We start from the raw sequence: 19783 nt of genomic DNA, 5'->3' as shown, positions 1-19783 counted from the left end.
GTTATGCATCCTCTCTCTCTCTCTCTCTCTCTCTCTCTCTCTCTCTCTCTCTCTCTCTCTCTCTCTCTCTCTCTCTCTCTCTCTCTCTCTCTCTCTCTCTCTCTCTCTCTCTCTCTCTCTCTCTCTCTCTCTGTAATTTTTTGTATTTATTTTGTATTCATAAAGGCAGAATTGTCCAAAATTAATGTTCTTAAAAAAAAAACCCCACACACACTGAATGGGACACACACACATGTGCGTACTTTAAAGTATTCTGAACTGAAACTACTTGTTTAACAAGTACTGTATCGTTTTACATCTATTCTTAGCAAGCTACACCACATATTTGGTTCGATAAAAGGTCACCATTGTTTTCACCCATTATACTGATGGCTGACAACTCCCGCAGCTGAATCAAGAGGTAGTATTTTCTCAGATGATTTCATCAGAGGCCTGTTCACAACACATTTTCCTAGTTTTGATTCATTTCGCTGTCTTATGATCTACTACCGACTGCTAGCGTTCATGCCTCCGGGCTCACCTCAGATCATTTATTATTCAGCAGATTTGTAGCTATTCCCGACAGTAACTCAGATCTCCGTCCGTTGCAGCCTTTCCAGAGTGGGTGGAGCATATCGAAAGCATTGAGAGAGACATCAACAGTGACTACACCATGTCCTGCACAGCCAGCGGCAAACCCAAACCCCACATCCGCTGGCTTAAAAATGGACAGCCGGTAATATTCAAAACCCTCGACTCCTCACTTTTTCCATAACCACTGCAACTGTGCAACAAAAATAGCCATAAGCATCATCCTATAACGCGGCGTGGCAGAGGCACAAACAGGCCCACTCAAAGACATGAAATTGACATTCGCTGCCAGCTGGTGCATCATCACAATGAACATACACATGTATAATCATCATATAATATGATTGCACACAGGCTTGGGTTGTAATGGACTACAAGTAACGGCGTTACATATTCAGACTACAAAGCAATACTCAGCCCACGTTCAGATTACAGTTACTTTATGAATTTTGAGGAGAATACTTTTTGAACACTTTCCCCCTAACCAGCCTTGGCGATTCAGCTGAGAGTACATGTTCATGTTTCATTGGTGGACAAGTGTGATAATCACGCAAAGATTGGAAACCGAATAGAAAGAATTTGTTTTTTGGTTGACTTAGACTGCAGTCTGCAACTCAGCACTCATAAAACATATGGAAAACATCTAATTTGCAGCAGAACATTTACACTGTGCATCATAGTTCAATGTAATGCACTCGTGTGTGTGTGTGTGTGTGTGTGTGGACGCAGTTTCAGTGTGTACATTTGTGTTTCTCTATTGTAGCCTATTTGTCATTTATGATAATAATAATAATAGTGAGTTGAGGTCAAGTGAAACGGCCCCCATGTGAAACTAAAGTGCCCTGATGTCAACCCGGCTCCTAATTTAAACTAATCATGTAATCCTGTCAAAAAGACAATTTATTTTCAAATCATCAGGTACAAATTTCCTTCTGTGTGCACCACACGTGGGTGGAGTGCAGCAGTAATTGTAAGACGGTCAACGCGTAAGGAAATAATGGCACTGAGATACCAGTAACACCAAGGAATAAGCAGGGATGTGATGGTAATCCTGTTCATGATAAAATGCAGCTGTTTCACACGTGCCTTTGAAGAAGTACTCTAAATGTAATCTGAATAAGTTATTCTCTTTGAGTATTGTAACTTAATGCCTTACCGATTACATTTAGGACTGTGTATTTGGGAAATACTTTTTCAGAGTATTCTCCCCAACCCTGAATTACATAGCTTTGGCGATGAACTGGTGCTTATACGTATTGCAGAAGAGCGGAGTGCACTATATCTGTCAAAACACGGAGTGCAGGGGCATCCAGGTAGCATAACGGTCTATTCCGTTCCCTACCAACATGGGGATCATTGGTTCAAATCCCCCTGTTACCTGGTTGGGCGTCCCTAGAGACACAATTGGCCGTGTCTGTGGGTGGGAAGCCGGATGTGGATATGTGTCCTGGTCGCTGCACTACCGTATCCTCTGGTCAGTCAGGGCATCTGTTCAGGGGGAGGGGGAACTGAGGGAGAATGCTGTGATCCTCCCACATGTGATGTCCCCCTGATGAAACTCCTCACTGTCAGGTGAAATGAAGTGGCTGGCGACTCCACGTGTATCGGAGGAGGCATGTAGTAGTCTGCAGCCCTCCCCGGATCGACAGAAGGGGTGGAGCAGCAACCAGGATGGGTCGGAAGAGTGCGGTAATTGGCCGGATACAATTGGAGAGGAGAAGGGGGGGGGGGAATCCACAAAAAACAAAACAAAACACAGAGTACGAATTCTCCAGTAATACTGTGAAGGAGATCCAGACATGTGACAGGCGGGGTGGAGATGGGTGGGCAACAGCCAAACAGTCATTATAGTTGCAAGAGGTGTATCATGTACTCGTGGTGGCGAAGGCTAACCAGGTAAAATCTGTTAGCATGTTTCCCCACTGAACTTGCAATGCCCATTTGAGGGTATTTCTGGTTTTTATGTGCCAGTGTGAGTTGCCCCCCACCCCACCCTACCCCACCCATTAATATATATATATATATATATATATATATATATATATATATATATATATATATATATATATATATAAACACATACATATAAACTTAGCAAAAAAAGTAAGGAAATATGTGTTTGGTAGATTATTTCTTTGTTGTAACAATGCTTCTTGGCAATAACTCTTATATCAGGGACCTGATTGTCAGCACCTGGGGTACCAGAAGCTCAAAACGAGTCAATAGCAACAGCAAAATAAGCTGTTTGGCATTGGCAGAGAAGATCTGGCAAATTTTTCATGGGTGCAACCCACATACTCGGCTCTGCTGCTCATCCCTGAAATGCATGTTCCTTACAAATGTGGCACCATTTAAAAGGGAAATAAACAGGCTTTCCAGCGGTATAAGATTTATTGCCAAGAAGCATTGTTACAACAAAGAAATAATCTACCAAACACACAGTTCCTTACTTTTTGTGCTAAGTATATATACGCACACACACACACACACACACACACACACACACATATATATATATATATATATAGCAACAACTGTCACCTGCCCGTAAGCTGAAATAGACCCGTAGGGGCAACCGAGCAATGGAGGTCGTTTGATGTCACTGCACCGCTTGATGCGTGGTTGCACATTAATTAAGTCAAAGTCACATGTCGACTGTGTGCGTTTCTGATGGTGTCAACGGTTGAAGGGTTTCATTTTACCTCAGCGTCTTTCACAATTATCTCAAATCTTATCAGAAGGTGAAATAGTGAAACAGGAGTTAGGACATGCAAATGCGTTTCCATGCATCTGTATCACCTTGTTATTTTTCCACAGTTCAACAAGGAGGAGGTGAATTTCAGTGACCTGACATTTGAAGATTCAGGGATGTATCAGTGCCTTGCAGAGAATCGCCACGGAATCATCTATGCCAACGCAGAGCTGCGTGTGATTGGTGAGCCAGACTTGGCCTCCGCGCAACTAGCTGATTCAAAATATTGAAGGTCACTTGACGAGATGGAGCTCAGGAATATTTATGCAGCACTCTTATTGATTTCATCAAGAAAACAACTTCTCGTTTGGCGAGAAAAAAAAGCAGATGGAGAAATGTTTACTAGTAACAATACCATTAGCATGTATACGTGCATATGCACATGCACGCCCATGCTTGTTACGGCATCACTGCACGATTATGAATGTAAAAATATGTCATTAATTCATACATGCATCCAACGCATATCATAGAGAGTTTCTTTGATGAATAATCCATATACCATCCATCTCCAGCTTGTGCACCCACATTTGAACCCAACCCTGTGAAGAAGGTCCTGGCAGCTAAAAACGGCCGGGTGGTGATTGAATGTCGGCCCAAAGCATCCCCGAAGCCAACCTTCTCCTGGAGCAAAGGAACAGAGCTGCTGTCCAACTCAACCAGGTCAGCACATCTACTTAATATGACCAAGCATTTCTGCCCTTCTCTTCCTTTCAGCTTGTAAATCTTCATCTCTCCTGTCCGCTGCATGTTCCTCTGTCACACCAACCGCATGCATGTCCTCCTTCACCACACCCATAAACCTCCTCGTTGGCCTTCCTCTTTTCCTCTTGCCTGGCAGCACCATCTTCACCCAATATAATCAGCATCTCTCCTCCGCACGTGTCCAAACCATCTCAATCTCGCCTCTTACTCTGACTCCACACTGTCCAACCTGAGCGGTCCCTCTAATGTACTCGTTCCTAATCCTGTCCTGCTTCGTCACTCCCAATAAAAATCTTAGCGTCTTCAACTCTGCCACCTCCAGGTCCGCCTCCTGTCTTTTTGTCAGTGCCACCGTCTCCAAGCCATACAACATACCTTCTTGTAAACCTTCCCCTTCACTCTTCCTGGTACCCTTCTGTTGCAAATCACTCCTGACACTCTTCTCCACCCACTCCACCCTGCCTGCACTCTCTTCTTCACTTCTTCCGCACTCCCCGTTACTTTGAAAAGTTGACTCCAAGTATTAAAATTCATCCACCTTCGCCACCTCTACTCCTTGCATTCTCACCATTCTGCTGTCCTCCCTCTCATTCACACATATGTATCCATCTTGCTCCTACTGACTTTCATTCCTCTTCTCTCCAGTGCATACTTCCACTTCTCCAGGTTCTCCTCCACCTGGTCCCTACTCTCACTACAGAGCACAATGTCATCCGCAAACATAGTCCATGGAGACTCCTGCCTGATCTCGTCTGTCAACCAGTCTATCACCATTGCAGACAAGAAAGGGCTCAGAGCGGATCCTTGATGTAATCCCACCTCCACCTTGAACCCATCCGTCATTGCTATTACACACCTCACCAGTGTCACACTGCTCTTATACATATCCTACACCACTCTTACACACTTCTCTTACATACTTCTCTGCAACTCCTGACTTCCTCATACAATACCACACCTCCTCTCTCGGCACCCTGTCATATGCGTTCTCTAATTCCACAAAGACACAATGTACCTCCTTCTAACCTTCTCAATACTTCTCCATCAACATTCTCAAAGCAAACATCGCATCTGTGGTGCTCTTTCGTAGCATGAACCATACTGCTGCTCGCTGATTATCACCTCTCCCCTTAACCTAGCTTACTACTCTTGCCCGTATCTTCATGCTGTGGCTGATCAACTTTATACCTCTGTAGTTACTACAGCTTTGCACATAACCCTTATTCTTGAAAATCGGTACCAGTATACTTCTTCTCCACTCCTCAGGCATCCTCTCACTTTCCAAGATTGTTTTAAACAGACGAGTTAAAAAACTCCACTGCCATCTCTCCTAAACACCTCCATGCCTCCACAGATATGTCATCTGGACCAGCCGCCTTTCCAGTCTTCATCCTCTTCATAGCTGCCCTCACCTCATCCTTGCTAATCCACCGCACTTCCTGATTCACCATCCCCACATCATCCAACCTTCTCTCTCTTTCATTTTTTTTAGTTCATCAGCCCCTCAAAGTACTTCTTTCACCTTCTCAACACACTCTCCTCACTTGCCAGCACATTTCCATCTCTATCTTTCATAACCCTAACCTGCTTCACATCCTTCCCAGCCTACTCCTTCTGTCTAGTCAATCAGTACAAATCCTTTTCTCCTTCCTTAGTGTCCAACCTCTCATACAACTCACTCTGCACTTTTTCCTCTGCCTTTGCCACCTCTCTGTTCACCGTACATTGCATCTCCTTGTACTCCTGTCTACTTTCTTAATCTCTATCCCACTTCTTTTTTGCCAACCTCTTCCTCCATATACTTTCCTGTACTTCCTCATTCCACCACCAATTCTCCTTGTCTTCCTTCCTCTGTCCAGATAACACACCAAGTACCTTCCTAGCTGTCTCCCTCACTATTTCTGCAGTCGTTGCCCAGCCATCTGACAACTCTTCGCTACCATCCAGTGTCTGTCTTAGCTCCTCCCTGAACTCCACACAAGTCTTCCTTCTTCAAATCCCACCATTTGATCCTTGGCTCTACTTGCTTCCTCTGCTTGATCTCCCAAGTCATCATATAGACCACCATGCAATGCTGCCTAGCTACATTCTCCCCTTTCATGACCTTGCAGTCTCCAATCTCTTTCAGATTGCACCTCCTGCATAAGATAAAGTTTACTCGTGTGCACCTTCCTCCACTCTTATACATCACCCTGTATTCCTCCCTCTTCTTGAAATATGTATTCGCCACAGCCATTTCCATCCTTTTTGCAAAATCCACCACCATCTGTCCTTCCACATTCCTCTCCTTGACACCATACCTACCCAACACCTCCTCATCACCTCTGTTCGCTTCACCGGCATGCCCATTGAAGTCCACTACAATCACCACCCTCCTTGGGTACACTCTCCACCACTTCATCCAGCTCACTCCAGATTCTTCTTTCTCTTACATGTCACACCCAACTTGCGGGTAACATTCATCATCACACCTTCAATTTCCAGCTTTATACTCATCACTTTGTCCGACACTCTCTTCACCTCCAACACACTCTTGGCCTACTCTTCCTTCAGAATTGTCCCTACCGCATTTCTCCTCCCATCCACACCATGTTAGAAAAGTTTGAACCCATTTCTGATGCTCCTGGCCTTACTCCCCTTCCACCTGGTCTCTTGCACACACAGTATATCTACCTTCCCTCTCTCCATCATATCAGCCAGCTGTCTCCCTTTACCAGTCATAGTGCCAACATTCAGCATTGCAGCTCTCACCTCCACACTCCTACCCTTCCTCCTCTCCCGCTGCCTCTGGACATGCCTTCTCCCTCTCTTTCTCCTTCGCCCAACAATAGCATAGTTTCCACCGGCACCCTGCTGGCCAACAGTACTGGTGGTGGTCATTGGTAACTGGCCCTCGACTGAGCCGGTATAGAAATCTGATTTATGATCGGAATATTTTATTTGGCAAAGGTTTTACGCCAGATACCCTTCCTGATGAAACCCCTCCCATTTAGTCAGGCTTGGGACCAGCACTAAGAATGCACTGGCTTATGCATCCCCAGTGGCTGGGTTTTTCCTTCAGTTTGCAAATATTGCACAGATGTTTATTTATTTATTTAGCCTGGAAAGGCTGCTTTGTCACTAGAGACTGTTCTTTTTGCTTTGCTTTTTTATCTTCTTCTTTTTTTTTTAAATTTATGCTTTTTTTTTTCTCTCTTCTAATTCAAATGTGAAGCAACCTCATTTCCCTCAGACACCTCAGGGTCAGGAGGGTGTATCCAAGGACACAAACCTGTGAATCCCTGCCAGCTCCCTGCTGTTTATACTAGAAATACCCTAGTTCCCCAAAGTCTGCTTCTCCTCTCATGTTTTTTTTTTTAAATTTTATGAGCGCTCTTCTGTGCCATCAGAGATTGACACTAAGCCTCCTTTGAAGCTCATCTGTTCAGACACAGTGACTTTGTAAGGCACTGTATCTCCCAGTGTTCAAGACCAATTGGTCTGGGGATTAAAGTAAACCAATGGTAAAAAAAAAAAAACAGTTAGAAAGATAGATTTTGATATTTGTGATCGGTCATGTGAATGATTGAAAATAAATACATTAGCTCACACAGGCAAGATATCTGTCTTCTGAAGTCGGTCTTTAAACAGAATTGATGATTTCATCGACCATTACATTAAAAGTCGCCATGTTAACTATGGGAAGGTGTCAGAGAAATCTCCCGGATGTCTCGTGTAAATGCTCTGACATCATATCGGCTTAATACACAGCCAGTAAGACTGGGAGCACTGGGATGGCAGCTCATTGCAGCAAGCGTGTTTTTAAAGGACACTGTTAGTTAATTCATACTGGCTGCCTTCCCAGTCACTTTTCACCACCTTATCTGTGGAAGTTGATTTGGGCTTTATGCATTTTGTCTCTTCTGTATTGAAGAGAGACACCGGTGGAGTTTCTTAGGATCGAGTCTATGTGGCGGCACGTATTGGGCAGCACGGTGGCCCAGTGGTTAATGCTGTTGCCTCACAACAAGAAGGTCCTGGGTTCGAACCCCGGGGTTGTCCAACCTTGGGGGTCATCCCAGGTCATCCTCTGTGTGGACTTTGCATGTTCTCCCCATGTCTGCAGTAGGTTTTCTCCGGGTGCTTCAGTTTCCCCCACCATCAGAAAGACATGCATGTTAGGGTTAATACTCTCGTCTGTGTCCCTGACTGAGGTAATGGCAAGACGAACAGGAGTTGGTCCCCCTGGTGCTGCACGGCGGCTGCCCACTGCTCCTAGCTACACAGCTATGATGGTTAAACGCAGAGCAGAATTTCCCAATAATTAAAAAAAAATCACTGCATGGCGCCTCCTACTGTTATTACAACAGCCATACAAATAAAACATCTAACTTTTTTATAAATATTCAAACATGACTGAAACTTTTCTTATGGACTGTCAGTGTTACAAGTTACCAACCCATGCATGCTTTTAACCTAGCAGAGAGCCTCGTTCCCGAGACACAACATGACCGCGCATGGAGTGAGCGTACACAGCCGGGACGTCATTCAGAAAAATATTTTTCTGGGCTTTGGAAATTTTAAAAAGATTAAAACACCATGGCTTAAAAATATACAATACACAGAACAATAATTAACCAAGATTATAGCTGAAGGTGTCCTGTCAACAGTTTTACAGGAGTCTCTTTTACAATGGTGGTCTATGAGGAAAATGCTTTTTGAGCCGCAGGGGATTTTCTTCGCTGCAATACCGCGAGTGACAACGAGAAAAGAAATTGGCTGCAAGGCTGAGCGGTGGCGCCGTATCCAGTTCTACCATAATACAGCCATGCTACAGACACGATAGTCTGGGTGCATAAAATGGCGTCGTTCGACTTCCAACGTACGAGTACTTGCACAAGAACTCCTGGTCTTGTTTGTTGAGAGAAGAGGTGGCTTTGTTTTACACTCGCTGTTTGCAGGACCTCCCTAAAATCACGGCCAGCAATGTACATCGTATTGTTAATGTGAATGTTCTCATTCATCCAGGTCATGGTTATCCAAAGGAGTTGAATCAAGTGCAACTGGACTTGGTATATATCCGTGAAGACGTTTTGCCTCTCATCCAAGAGGCTTCCTCAGTTCGTGCCTTTCTGACTAGACCAAGCTAGTCTGACTGGCTGGTGATGAGACTCAGAATTTATCCTCTAGGAGTCGTTGTCAGCGCTATTGATATGCGTGGCTCTTTGTGTCCCGATGTTTACCAACGCCCGTCGCTAACAGAGCCATAGATATGCGTGGCTCTCCTGTGCTCCGATGTCCAGCCGCGCCCGTCGCCATCGGAGTTATTGATTTGCATTTGTTTAGCAGCGACGGTCGTTGGGGGGGGTTAGTTTCGACTTCATTATTCAGTGGTCATGAGAGTCGTTGGAGCCGTTAGTGACCGACTGTTGTTCTTGGAGGCTAGGCTTCTTGAGTCTCCTGGGTAGACATGAAAGGACGGCCTTGTAAGTGGGAGATGGGTGGTGTCGCAGACCTCCTCCTCTGTTGAGGGATGGTTTTTCCAGTTTTGCATAGATGGCTTCCTTCACCTCTCTTTCAAACCGTCTATCTTTGTCCAAAATGTGTCCAAAAGTGTCAAGAAGCCTAGCCTCCAAGAACAACAGTCGGTCACTAACGGCTCCAATGACTCTCATGACCACTGAATAATGAAGTCGAAAATTAAGATTTCGGACGGATAAGTTAGCAGCTAACTAATGATGTAGTAGGACGTAAGCATTGTACCGGAAGTTATCATGCAAACAGACAGACCTGGAAGTTCCCCAGCGCAACATTTATGCACCGAGCCTATAAGCCGTGTCTGCAGGTGGGAAGCCGGATGTGTCTTGGTCGCTGCACTAGGGGGATGGGTAACGGGGGGGGGAATAGCGTGATCCTCCCACACGCTACATCCCCCTGGCAAAACTCCTCACTGTCAGGTGAAATGAAGCAATTGGCAACTCCACATGTAACGGAGGAGGCATGTGGTAGTCTGCAGACCTCCCCGGATCGGCAGAGGGGGTGGAGCAGCGACCGGGACGGCTCGGGAAGAGTGGGGTAATTGGCCAAGTACAGTTGGGGAGAAATGGGGGGGAGCCTCCATTTTACTCCTATATTACTCAGTAATTACCACTCATTACAGTTCAATTGCATCTATTATACTCATACATTACTTGGTTATTTCTGTGTAATGAACAGCCTATAATTTGAAGTGTTACCGTTATTATTTTTTCTTTTTTTAACAAATCTAATCTTACAGCATTGAAATCTCAAGTCCCTGATCTCTGACCCCAGATAACCCCAGGGGTTCCTTCAGAGGAGGAGGCAGCCAAATTACAATGCAGCATGTGCCTCCTAAAACAGCACGGTGGTTTTCTGTCTCAATAAGAAGGTGTATGGAGCAGTGATGGAATAACTGGCCCCAGGCTGCCTTCAGTTCATAAGAATGAATGTGCACTGTGAAGGGAAAATGAATTAAACGTTGCTGCCTTTGCCTGTAGCTGAACTCAATGTTGTGTTTTATAGAGTAGTCTCAAGTCCACAGTTTTCTTTCTCCATCGGAAAACAACCACGTCCTTCAGCGAGCCGAGCTCACTTGTGGCCCATTTGCAGCACCTTTCATCAGCTGCTCTTCACCATTAACAGCTGAAAGCTGGAGTGATACCTTCATATTTCTGTCTGAATATTTTACATATGCTGAATATTTTACACTGGGGCCTTCTGTATTATGTGTCGGCATGTGGCGAACAAATCCTCGTCTCCTCTCGGCAGGGTTTTTATCTTGGAGGACGGCAGCCTTGAGATCCTCAATGTGACGCGAGCGGACGAGGGGAGGTACACGTGCTTCGCCGAGAATGACCGGGGCAAAGCCAACAGCACGGGATCCCTGTCCGTCACAGGCAAGTCAATCAAATGGACGTTTGTTTTTTTGTCTCTATTGCTGATGTTTCCGCCGTAGTACCCATTATCCTGACTGCTGTCAGCTTTAGCTAGCATTCATTCGCGTCACCATCAAGTTGCAGTGTGCTTTCTCAACCTCCGTCTGTCCAATGTGACTGAACGATGTCCCTCCAAGTGGCCTGACGGGTTTGCACAAAACTGCTGGTGGACACTCAGTCTCTCCCTGAGGGATCAAGTGAAAACAGTTTGACTGGATCAGAGATGGGATGAGACAAGAATTTGGTCTTCATACTGTTGAAAAAAAGAAAACGGAGCATGAGCCATGAGGACGTGGCTTATGCAATGACTGTTTCAGGTTTTGCAGGCTTCTGTTTTCATGTATTTATTGGACAGCAAATAGATGGTAGTGAGACCAGCTCTGTTATATGGTTTGGAGACGGTGGCACTGATGAAAAGACAGGAGACGGACCTGGAGGTGGCAGAGTTGAAGGACAGGATTAGGAACGATTATATTAGAGGGACCGCTCAGGTTGGATGGTTTTGAGACAAAGCAAGCGAGGCAAGATTGGATGGTTTGAACATGTGTGGAGGAGAGATGCTGGGTATATTGGGAGAAGGATGCTGAGTATGGAGCTGCCAGGGAAGAGGAAGGCCAAAGAGGAGGTTTATGGATGTGGTGAGGGAGGACATGCAGGTGGCTGGTGTGACAGAGGAAGATGCAGAGCACAGGAAGAGATGGAAATGGATGGCGACCCCCTTAACGGGAGCAGCCAAAAGTAGTGGTAGTAGTAGTAATAGTAGTAGTAGTAGTAGATTGGACAGCAAATAGTAATGAGATTTTTCTTGTTTGTCATGCTGACATGACGTAGCAGCTGTTAAACCGTTTTTTGGACAACAGATGTCCAATGGTGGTACATTTTGTATAAATGGTTCTTTTCTGCCCTCTTCTGGTCATATGTGCCCACTGACGTACTCCATATTTTACATTAAGTGCAAAGTGAGCTGCCTATTGTAATGCTTTTCAAAAACAGAGTTCACAAAGTGCTTTACACATAGAATATCCAGTAAAATGAACAATTACCAAAGAATTAAGTTCAATAAAAGATACAATGAAAAAAACCAATAGAAAAGATGTAAATCAGGTAAAATAATGAAATTAAGATAAGCATGTCAAACCATAAAAGCACGTTTTGAGACACGATTTAAAAACATATTGACGTCATATTGCTCATCCTTGTTCATTATGAATAGTTTCCTGACAGCGATCCTCACCAGACGAATTGACATGTGAAATTTTACCTCCCCAGCTTCACGGCAGGTTGTTGATTGCTGCTTTTAAGCGGACTGACCAGCCTCCATGTCATTATCAAAACCCAACAATTCAAAAAGCTGTGGTCAACCTCAATCCTTTGCCATTTTGTCCCCAGAGGCCACAAAGATCACCTTGGCCCCCTCCAACGCCGACGTGAAGGTGGGGGAGAACACCTGGATGCAGTGCACCGCGTCACATGACTCTTCCCTGGACATCACCTTCATCTGGTCCCTGGACGGCCGGGTCATCGACGTACACAAGGACAGTCAGCATTATGAGCGTACCACGGTGAGATGCCGCAGTGGTCAATGACTAATTTGTACCTTGTGCTGACTGTATTATAAAGTGTTTTAAATGCTAGTCCCAGTTTGACCCGACCACAGCATCTCAGGTCACTGGGATCTTGCTCGAGCCTGCAGTTCTTCCACCTCAAATCATATAATCAGGAAAATTTGAGGTCAGGTTGATGTCATGAGTGTTTTCATTGAAATACCTGAAATGGAAAAGTACAGCCTGTTTTTAGAACGATTGTGACTCCAGAAGCCATTTAGCATGCCTTCCCCTCGCAGCTCGGACTAATGGTGCCGCTGCACCATATATCAGTTTAATAGCAAATTCTGCTCACATCCATTACCGGCGACATGACCCACTCTCCTAGTTCAGCCTTAACCATAAGCGGTGGTTAGCATTTTTCATCCGTCACTCTGCCCATGGGCCAAACGCCATATTGTGATTATGATTAATGATACCCCATTTCTGTACACAAGATTTTTTTTTTGTTTTTCCTCCCTCTCATATAAATGGAAAGTTCCAGTTAATACCATTTATGAGGTATCAGCAAAGCCAATTTGACTCTTATACGATGAGTTAGCTGCAAGTATGTAAAATGGGGGGATGTCATGGGTTTTCATGAGGACTCGACCTTGGTTTTGGCAGTCTTCGGTGAGCGTGCTGTCTCCCTATACAGTGAGCGCCGCTGCGAGCATCACATCACCAGATGAAATGAGAGTGGGCTGCCATGTGGTGAAAAGATCCTTCCAGCTCATCTAATTGGACGCAGAGGGTTGATGGCTCAATCACGCTAAGCCGCGGCGGGGCCGAAGGCGCAGTGCGGAGGCAAAACTCATACGCTCAGAGCTTACCCAACCAGCTGGGGAAGCTGGATTGGGCGTGTGTCGAAAGCCTTTCATTATTCAAATTATCACAAGTTGAAGGGGAGGGGAGAGCCATTGAAATATGTTACGTGACCACGATGTCTTGACTTAACACGTCAGGAGTCTGAGAGCTTCGACTCCGAGGTCGAGTTTCTTAGCGTTTTTGTTTTGGCTGCTGATTATTCCATTACTGGAGTGATTCACTGCAGAAAAAGATGAGCTCATCGCTTTATTTTATCTTGTTTTAAATCTCATTTGCTTGATTCCAGATATTTCGGATAAAATGTTCTCGCCCCACCAGCAGATAATACTGCTTGTTTCATAAAAGTGCACTTGTTTCATGACAATAGTTTTTTTCTTTTCTTTTTGGATTCCCCCCCCCTTTTTCTCCGCAATTGTATCCGGCCAATTACCCCACGGTTCTGAGCCATCCCAGTCACTGCTCCACCCCCTCTGCTGATCCAGGGAGGGCTGCAGACTACCACATCTCCTCCGGTACATGTGGAGTTGCCGGCCGCTTCTTTTCACCTGACAGTGAGGAGTTTCATCAGGGGGACATAGCGCATGGGAGAATCATGCTATTCCCCCCCAGTTACCCCTCCCCCTCGAATACGTGCCCTGACCAACCAGAGGAGGCGCTAGTGCAGCGACCAGGACTGATACCCACATTCGGCTTCCCACCCACAGACAGCCAATTGTGTCTGTAGGGATGCCAGGCCTATCTGGAGGTAACACGGGGATTTGAATCAGCGATCCCCGTGTTGGTAGGCAACAGAATAGACTGCTACGCTATCCGGACGCCTCCAGTTTAGTTTTGTTTTGTTTTTTTCCCCCCCAAGACATTTACTTTAAAAAAAGAAAGAGGACCTTAATTAAAGCTTCTTAGTTTCAGATTAAAAGCTGTGGTTTAACGCTTTACCAGCTTTGTGAAAATCCCTTTCACAGCTCTTATTATCATGAAACAAGCAATACTGTCTGTCGGTGGGGTAAGAAGATTTTACTAGCAATATCTTCAAATAAGCATGAGACTTAAAACAAGATCAAACACTTTGACAAGCTTTTTCTTTTCTTTTTTTTGTAGTCTTTGTTCCAGCGACCCCCATGTATGCGGGTGCGCACGTGGAACTGTGAACTTTGATAGCCAAAAAAAAAAGTTCATTCCCATTTTCCTTGGCAAGTCATAAGATGAAAAATATTATTTCATGAAGGAAACTCATCTAATCACAGATTAGGGATTTGATCCTGCATATCTAAATCAGAAATATTGTGGCGGCACGGTGGTTAGCGCGGTTGCCTCACAGCAAGAAGGTCCTGGGTTTGACCCCCGGGGTAGGCCAACCTTGGGGGTCGTCCCGGGTCGTCCTCTGTGTGGCATTTGCATGTTCTCCCCGTGTCTGTGTGGGTTTCCTCCAGGTGCTCCGGTTTCCTCCCACAGTCCAAAGACATGTTGGTCAGGTGAACCAGCCGTACTAAATTGTCCCTAGGTGTGTGTGTGTGTGTGTGTGTGTGTGGGCCCTGTGATGGTCTGGCGGCCTGTCCAGGGTGTCTCTCCGCCTGCCGCCCAATGGCTACTGGGATAGGCTCCAGCACCCCACGACCCCAGTTGGGATAAGCGGCTTGGATAACGGATGGAGGGATATCTAAATCAGAAATATTGCTTTTCACATCCCATAAATTGACTTGCACCCCCCCACCTGTAACTCATCATGTTGCAGTCCCCATGTTGAGAACCACTGCTCTGGGGTCAGCCATCTCGGATAAAGGTGACTGTGTTTTCGTGTTGGGTTTGGTTGCAGAATGGAAGCTCCAGCGGTGAGCTGCTGATCAAGAACTGCCAGCTGAAGCACGCAGGACTTTACACGTGCACCGCCCAAACCCCCGTGGACAACGTGACCACCTCCGCCCGCCTCGTCATCCGGGGTAAGTGGGTAGCTCAGACGTGCTCACACTTCTATACACACAACATACACACATAAGCAAGCCGAAACACACAAGCAGACACAAACAACGCACACTAACAACGACATTCATAAAAATAGTATGTAAAACAGTGAAGGATTAATGGATGACCAGGGAGAAACCGAGAGGAGATTAAGGGTAATTGCTCCGTCCTCCCTGTCACCCCTTTTAATTTCTTTCCATTTTGGGTTTTTTGTGTGTGTATTTCTTTATTAAGTATGAATCCCATTCAACATCAGTGACCGCCCGTGTGCAGTGCGACTGGTCTTAACAGTGTTTTTATTGAATTTTAAACAAGTAAACAAAACATACACAGGACATTTGTAGAGTGCACAACAGCTATGTCAAGTGTACAGAGCACATATACATGATAGAGGAGGACATCAGGCAACCTTGTCGCAACCCCCCACCCCACGAGCCCAGTCTACAAGCCAGGATTCCTTATGTAAAAAGGTACTTCGTCCCTGGGGTAATACAGGAGGGTGCTGGATGTCTGGTTTATATTTAGAAACGAAAGGAAGAAAAATAAATAAATGGATGAATAAGAGGAGGAGGAGGGTTTAGAAATTGATACCAATTAAGTTCTGAAGTTTCCAAGTTGTCTTGAGCACAGTTAAAGCTCTTAACACCAGCACAGTGGGGATGTGCCATGATTTATTCTGCACATATTCATAAGTTACCCCTAATGTACCCCCCCCCCCATACTGTTACTGTCAGGCCATGAATATACAGCTTCAAGAGTCTGTGTGTGTGTGTGTGCGTGTGCGCACACGCGTGTGTGTGTTAGAGAGAGAAAGGCAAGATTGTGTATGTGTCTGTATGTGTGTGTCCTTCACTGTGTGTGTGTGTGTGTGTGTGTGTGTGTGTGTGTGTGTGTGTGTGTGTTAGAGAAAGGCAAGATTGTGTATGTGTCTGTATGTGTGTGTCCTTCACTGTGTGTGTGTGTGTGTGTGTGTGTGTGTGTGTGTGTGTGTGTGTGTGTGTGTGTGTGTGTGTGTGTTAGAGAAAGGCAAGATTGTGTATGTGTCTGTATGTGCGTGTCCTTCAGTGTGTGCATGTGTATTAGAGAGAGAAAGGCAAAATTGTGTGTGTCTGTAGGTGCGTGTCCTTCAGTGTGTGTGTGTGTGTGTTTGTGTGCATGTGTTTTTCAGTGTGTGTGTGTTAGAGAGGGAAAGGTGAAATTGTGTGTGTCCTTCAATGTATGTGCGTGTATGTGTTTGTGTGCATGTTTTCTTCAGTGTGTGTGTGTGTGTTACAAATTTGCCTCAGTGGATTTAAGAGAGAGAAAAGGCAAGTTTCTGTATGTGTGTGTGTGTATGTGTTTGTGTTGTCCCTTCAATGTGTGTGTGTGTGTGTGTTTATGTGTTCTTCAGTGTGTGTGTGTGTGTGTGTGCATGCGCGTGTCCAAGTAAGGGGAAAGTCTTGCCAGAGTCATGAGACCAAAGCCTTTTTCACTGGCCAGTCTGTCAGCGCTGAGGCTTAGTGTGAGAGAAAGTGCTGGAAAAAAAAAAACACAGGATGGAAGGAAATGCCTTATGTCCTAAGTGAAGCAATTCCAACTGCAGGAGAAGCAAGACGGCTTGTTATAGAGAGACTCACACTTAAGACACACAACGCCAGTTGATCCTCTGCTAGTATTCCCATATTCCCGGAAAGCCTCAAACTACCTTTTCAGATGATCTGCTGAAATACGAGGAATTTTAATGATGATAAATTGGCTACAGCCTTGAAAAAAACACACGTAAAAAAAGGGTTTGGAAAGGACGTGGTGGAGTTAAACATGTACAAAACAGATACACACTGTCTCCTACGCTCATCCTATGTGTTATAGATCGGTAGGTGTTGCTCTCGACGGGATTTGGGTTGCATTTGTTGAAGAAATTTGCGGCGTCCCGTCAGAGCGGCGCGGAGACTGACTTGTTAGGAGGTTATTACTGGAAAGCTGTTGTTGGCTGCACTTTTGACATCAGCCTGAGTGAGACAAGAGCTCCTGTCAACGGGAATAATGACCCGGCCTCACCGAGCCTCACACTTTTGCAGATGGTATGAAATGGGAACTGGGACGAGCATTACATCTTCGGTTGCACCCCGTGCCGTCTCCAAACCGGCACCGTCATGTTCGAAGTCATGGTCTGTGTGTTCTGAATGGGACCGAGGGAAACGGTATGTGAGGGGTCACACTTGTCTTCGTGATGACAACCGTCTTACCGGGAGTTACACAATGCAGCTATCTCTTTCAACCCATCTGATACCAACGTGACGGTTCACTGGCGCATGAAACAGATGTGGATGAAGCAACAGATTTCCCGTAGATGTCAGTCAGTCGGTCCAGAGAAGAGCGCCGTTGATTGCGCTACTTGTTTCTGGACTAAAATCTTGACAAGTACAAACACAACGCTGTGGTACTTTGGCAGCACGCTGTCTGTTTTCCGTCCTTTACTGTACCTCGCCTCCTGGATGATTCATCAGGCTGTACTCTCGTTTCCTGATGAGTGAGAGCTTGCCTTACAGCCCTCCCCTTGGGCCGTGGAACAGGCCCGGCGTTGGCGGACAAAGGGCCTCTATAGATGGGGAGCCAGCGATCCGTTTTCCAGTGATCCCTGCGGTGGCCCCCCGGCAGTGCTGCTGCCGCCGATGCTGCCGCCGCCGCCACCACCACTTTCAGAGCAGGTGTTGACAGACATCCAGGTGAACGTGCCGTGCACTGACTGTGACGTCTTCCAGTTAGGAACCAAAACACTGGGCCCCCGGGACACTCGCTCCTAATGGAGTGCCAAATGCCAACAGTCGGGGTGAGAGACAGCCAGAGAGAGAGATGAAAGACGTCCATTTATCACGGCAGATGAGGAAGTGGATCTGATACAGGAGATCAGCCGAACTAAAAAACACACAGCCCCGCACCTGTAGCTTGTTATTAGAAGGGCTTTGAGACAGGGAGGGGCGTTTACGGCATGTGTTGGGGTTATCGTAGTGTAATATTTCAGACTAGTCCAGTGCAGTTTTGAAATGCGGCTGCCGTAGCTGCATTTTCCGTCAATAAGGAAAATATTCATATCGTTTTATTCCCATTTGTTTGTTGTGCTTTGTCAATTTGACATTCTCCAAAAGCCTCTCCAGATGTGGGCTCCTCTAAGCAAAACAACAGCAGAGCATCTGGTTTTTGGCTGGACCAGCCTTCCAACTGCACATGTCACTGAGCGACCATGTTATGTTAACATGACTGAGTGATCATGTGTCGAGTGACTGACTGTTTCGTTTTTTTTTTTTAAATTTTCTCCCTTTTTCTCCCCAATTGTATCCGGCCAATTACCCCACTCTTCCGAGCCGTCCTGATCTCTGCTCCATCCCCACCCCGCCGATCCAGGGAGGGCTGCAGACTACCACATCCTATACATGTGGAGTCGCCAGCCGCTTCTTTTCACTTGACAGTGAGGAGTTTTGCCAGGAGGACGTAGCACATGAGGATCAAGCTACCCCCCCCCCCCCCAAACAGGCACCCCAGCCGACCAGAGGAAGCGCTAGTGCAGTGACCAGGACACATTCCCACATCCGGCTTGCCTCCTACAGACACGGCCAATTGTGTCTGTAGGGACGCCCGACCAAACCCGAGGTAACACGGGGATTCAGACTGGCGAACCCCGTGTTGGTAGGCAACGGAATAGACCGCCACGCCACCCGGACGCCCCAACTTCAGTACGCTTTAACAACAAATATTCCTGGGACCACTACAGAAAATTGCAGATGAATGTCTAATATCCAGGAATTCAAATTATAGACAGTACCACTAACTATCCCTGGAACAAACTGGCCACAATTTCAAATTTGACCGTACATGGTCCAGCCATATACTAGGTCTTTTTTTATTGAAGACCCCATGAACTGGCATGCAAAGCACCGGGAACTACCGAGATCTGACTTATAGCCCTATAAAACGGAACAGTCGGGTGGGGTTTTGTGAGGGGAGGGAGACTGGTTTGACTGACAGCCAATAGCTGCCAGGCGTTTTTAGCAGAATGTGGACATGGATATGCTATCGGCTGGTTTCAGTCTGACGCTATAAGATAACTCGGCTTCTCTAAATCTCCCACCCAGTTCATTCATTGGTTGCATTTGTTGGTGTGCTCTCGCAAGTGCAGGAAGACGTTACTGACAAAAAATTGTCAGAAAGAGAAAAACGCTGTTTACATCGCTCTTTAATCTGTCCATCTATCGATCTGTAGTGAATTTCTAGAGCACCGCGTTAAACAGAAGTAACTTTTGTGCAGATGAAGAATGATAACGCGTTTCATTTCATGGGACATTGAGCGACATCAAACTGTATTGAGTCCACGTTGCTCAACAGTAGTGCGTCCCTTAAACGGTCAGATTTGTGCACGTCTTAGTGCAACTGCGTTTCCCCTCTTCACTGTTGCAAAAGGAGAACAGCAGCTTTAA

General features: G+C 45.9%; 1 protein-coding gene across 3 annotated transcripts in view; it reads left to right on the top strand.

Moving 5' to 3' along the window:
• Positions 1–19783, top strand: part of LOC130114782 (contactin-1a-like) — a 135527-nt gene that overhangs the window by 90264 nt on the left and 25480 nt on the right. For all 3 annotated transcript variants that reach the window (XM_056282691.1, XM_056282690.1, XM_056282689.1), the window contains 6 exons: positions 591–715; positions 3388–3505; positions 3838–3985; positions 10796–10923; positions 12352–12524; positions 15187–15310. In XM_056282691.1, coding sequence (XP_056138666.1) covers positions 591–715; positions 3388–3505; positions 3838–3985; positions 10796–10923; positions 12352–12524; positions 15187–15310 — 816 coding nt within the window. The remainder of the gene's footprint in view (positions 1–590; positions 716–3387; positions 3506–3837; positions 3986–10795; positions 10924–12351; positions 12525–15186; positions 15311–19783) is intronic.

Source organism: Lampris incognitus, chromosome 6 (genome assembly GCF_029633865.1).
Source record: "Lampris incognitus isolate fLamInc1 chromosome 6, fLamInc1.hap2, whole genome shotgun sequence".
Classification (NCBI taxonomy): domain Eukaryota; kingdom Metazoa; phylum Chordata; class Actinopteri; order Lampriformes; family Lampridae; genus Lampris; species Lampris incognitus.
This window is presented reverse-complemented; position numbering and strand designations above follow the sequence as displayed.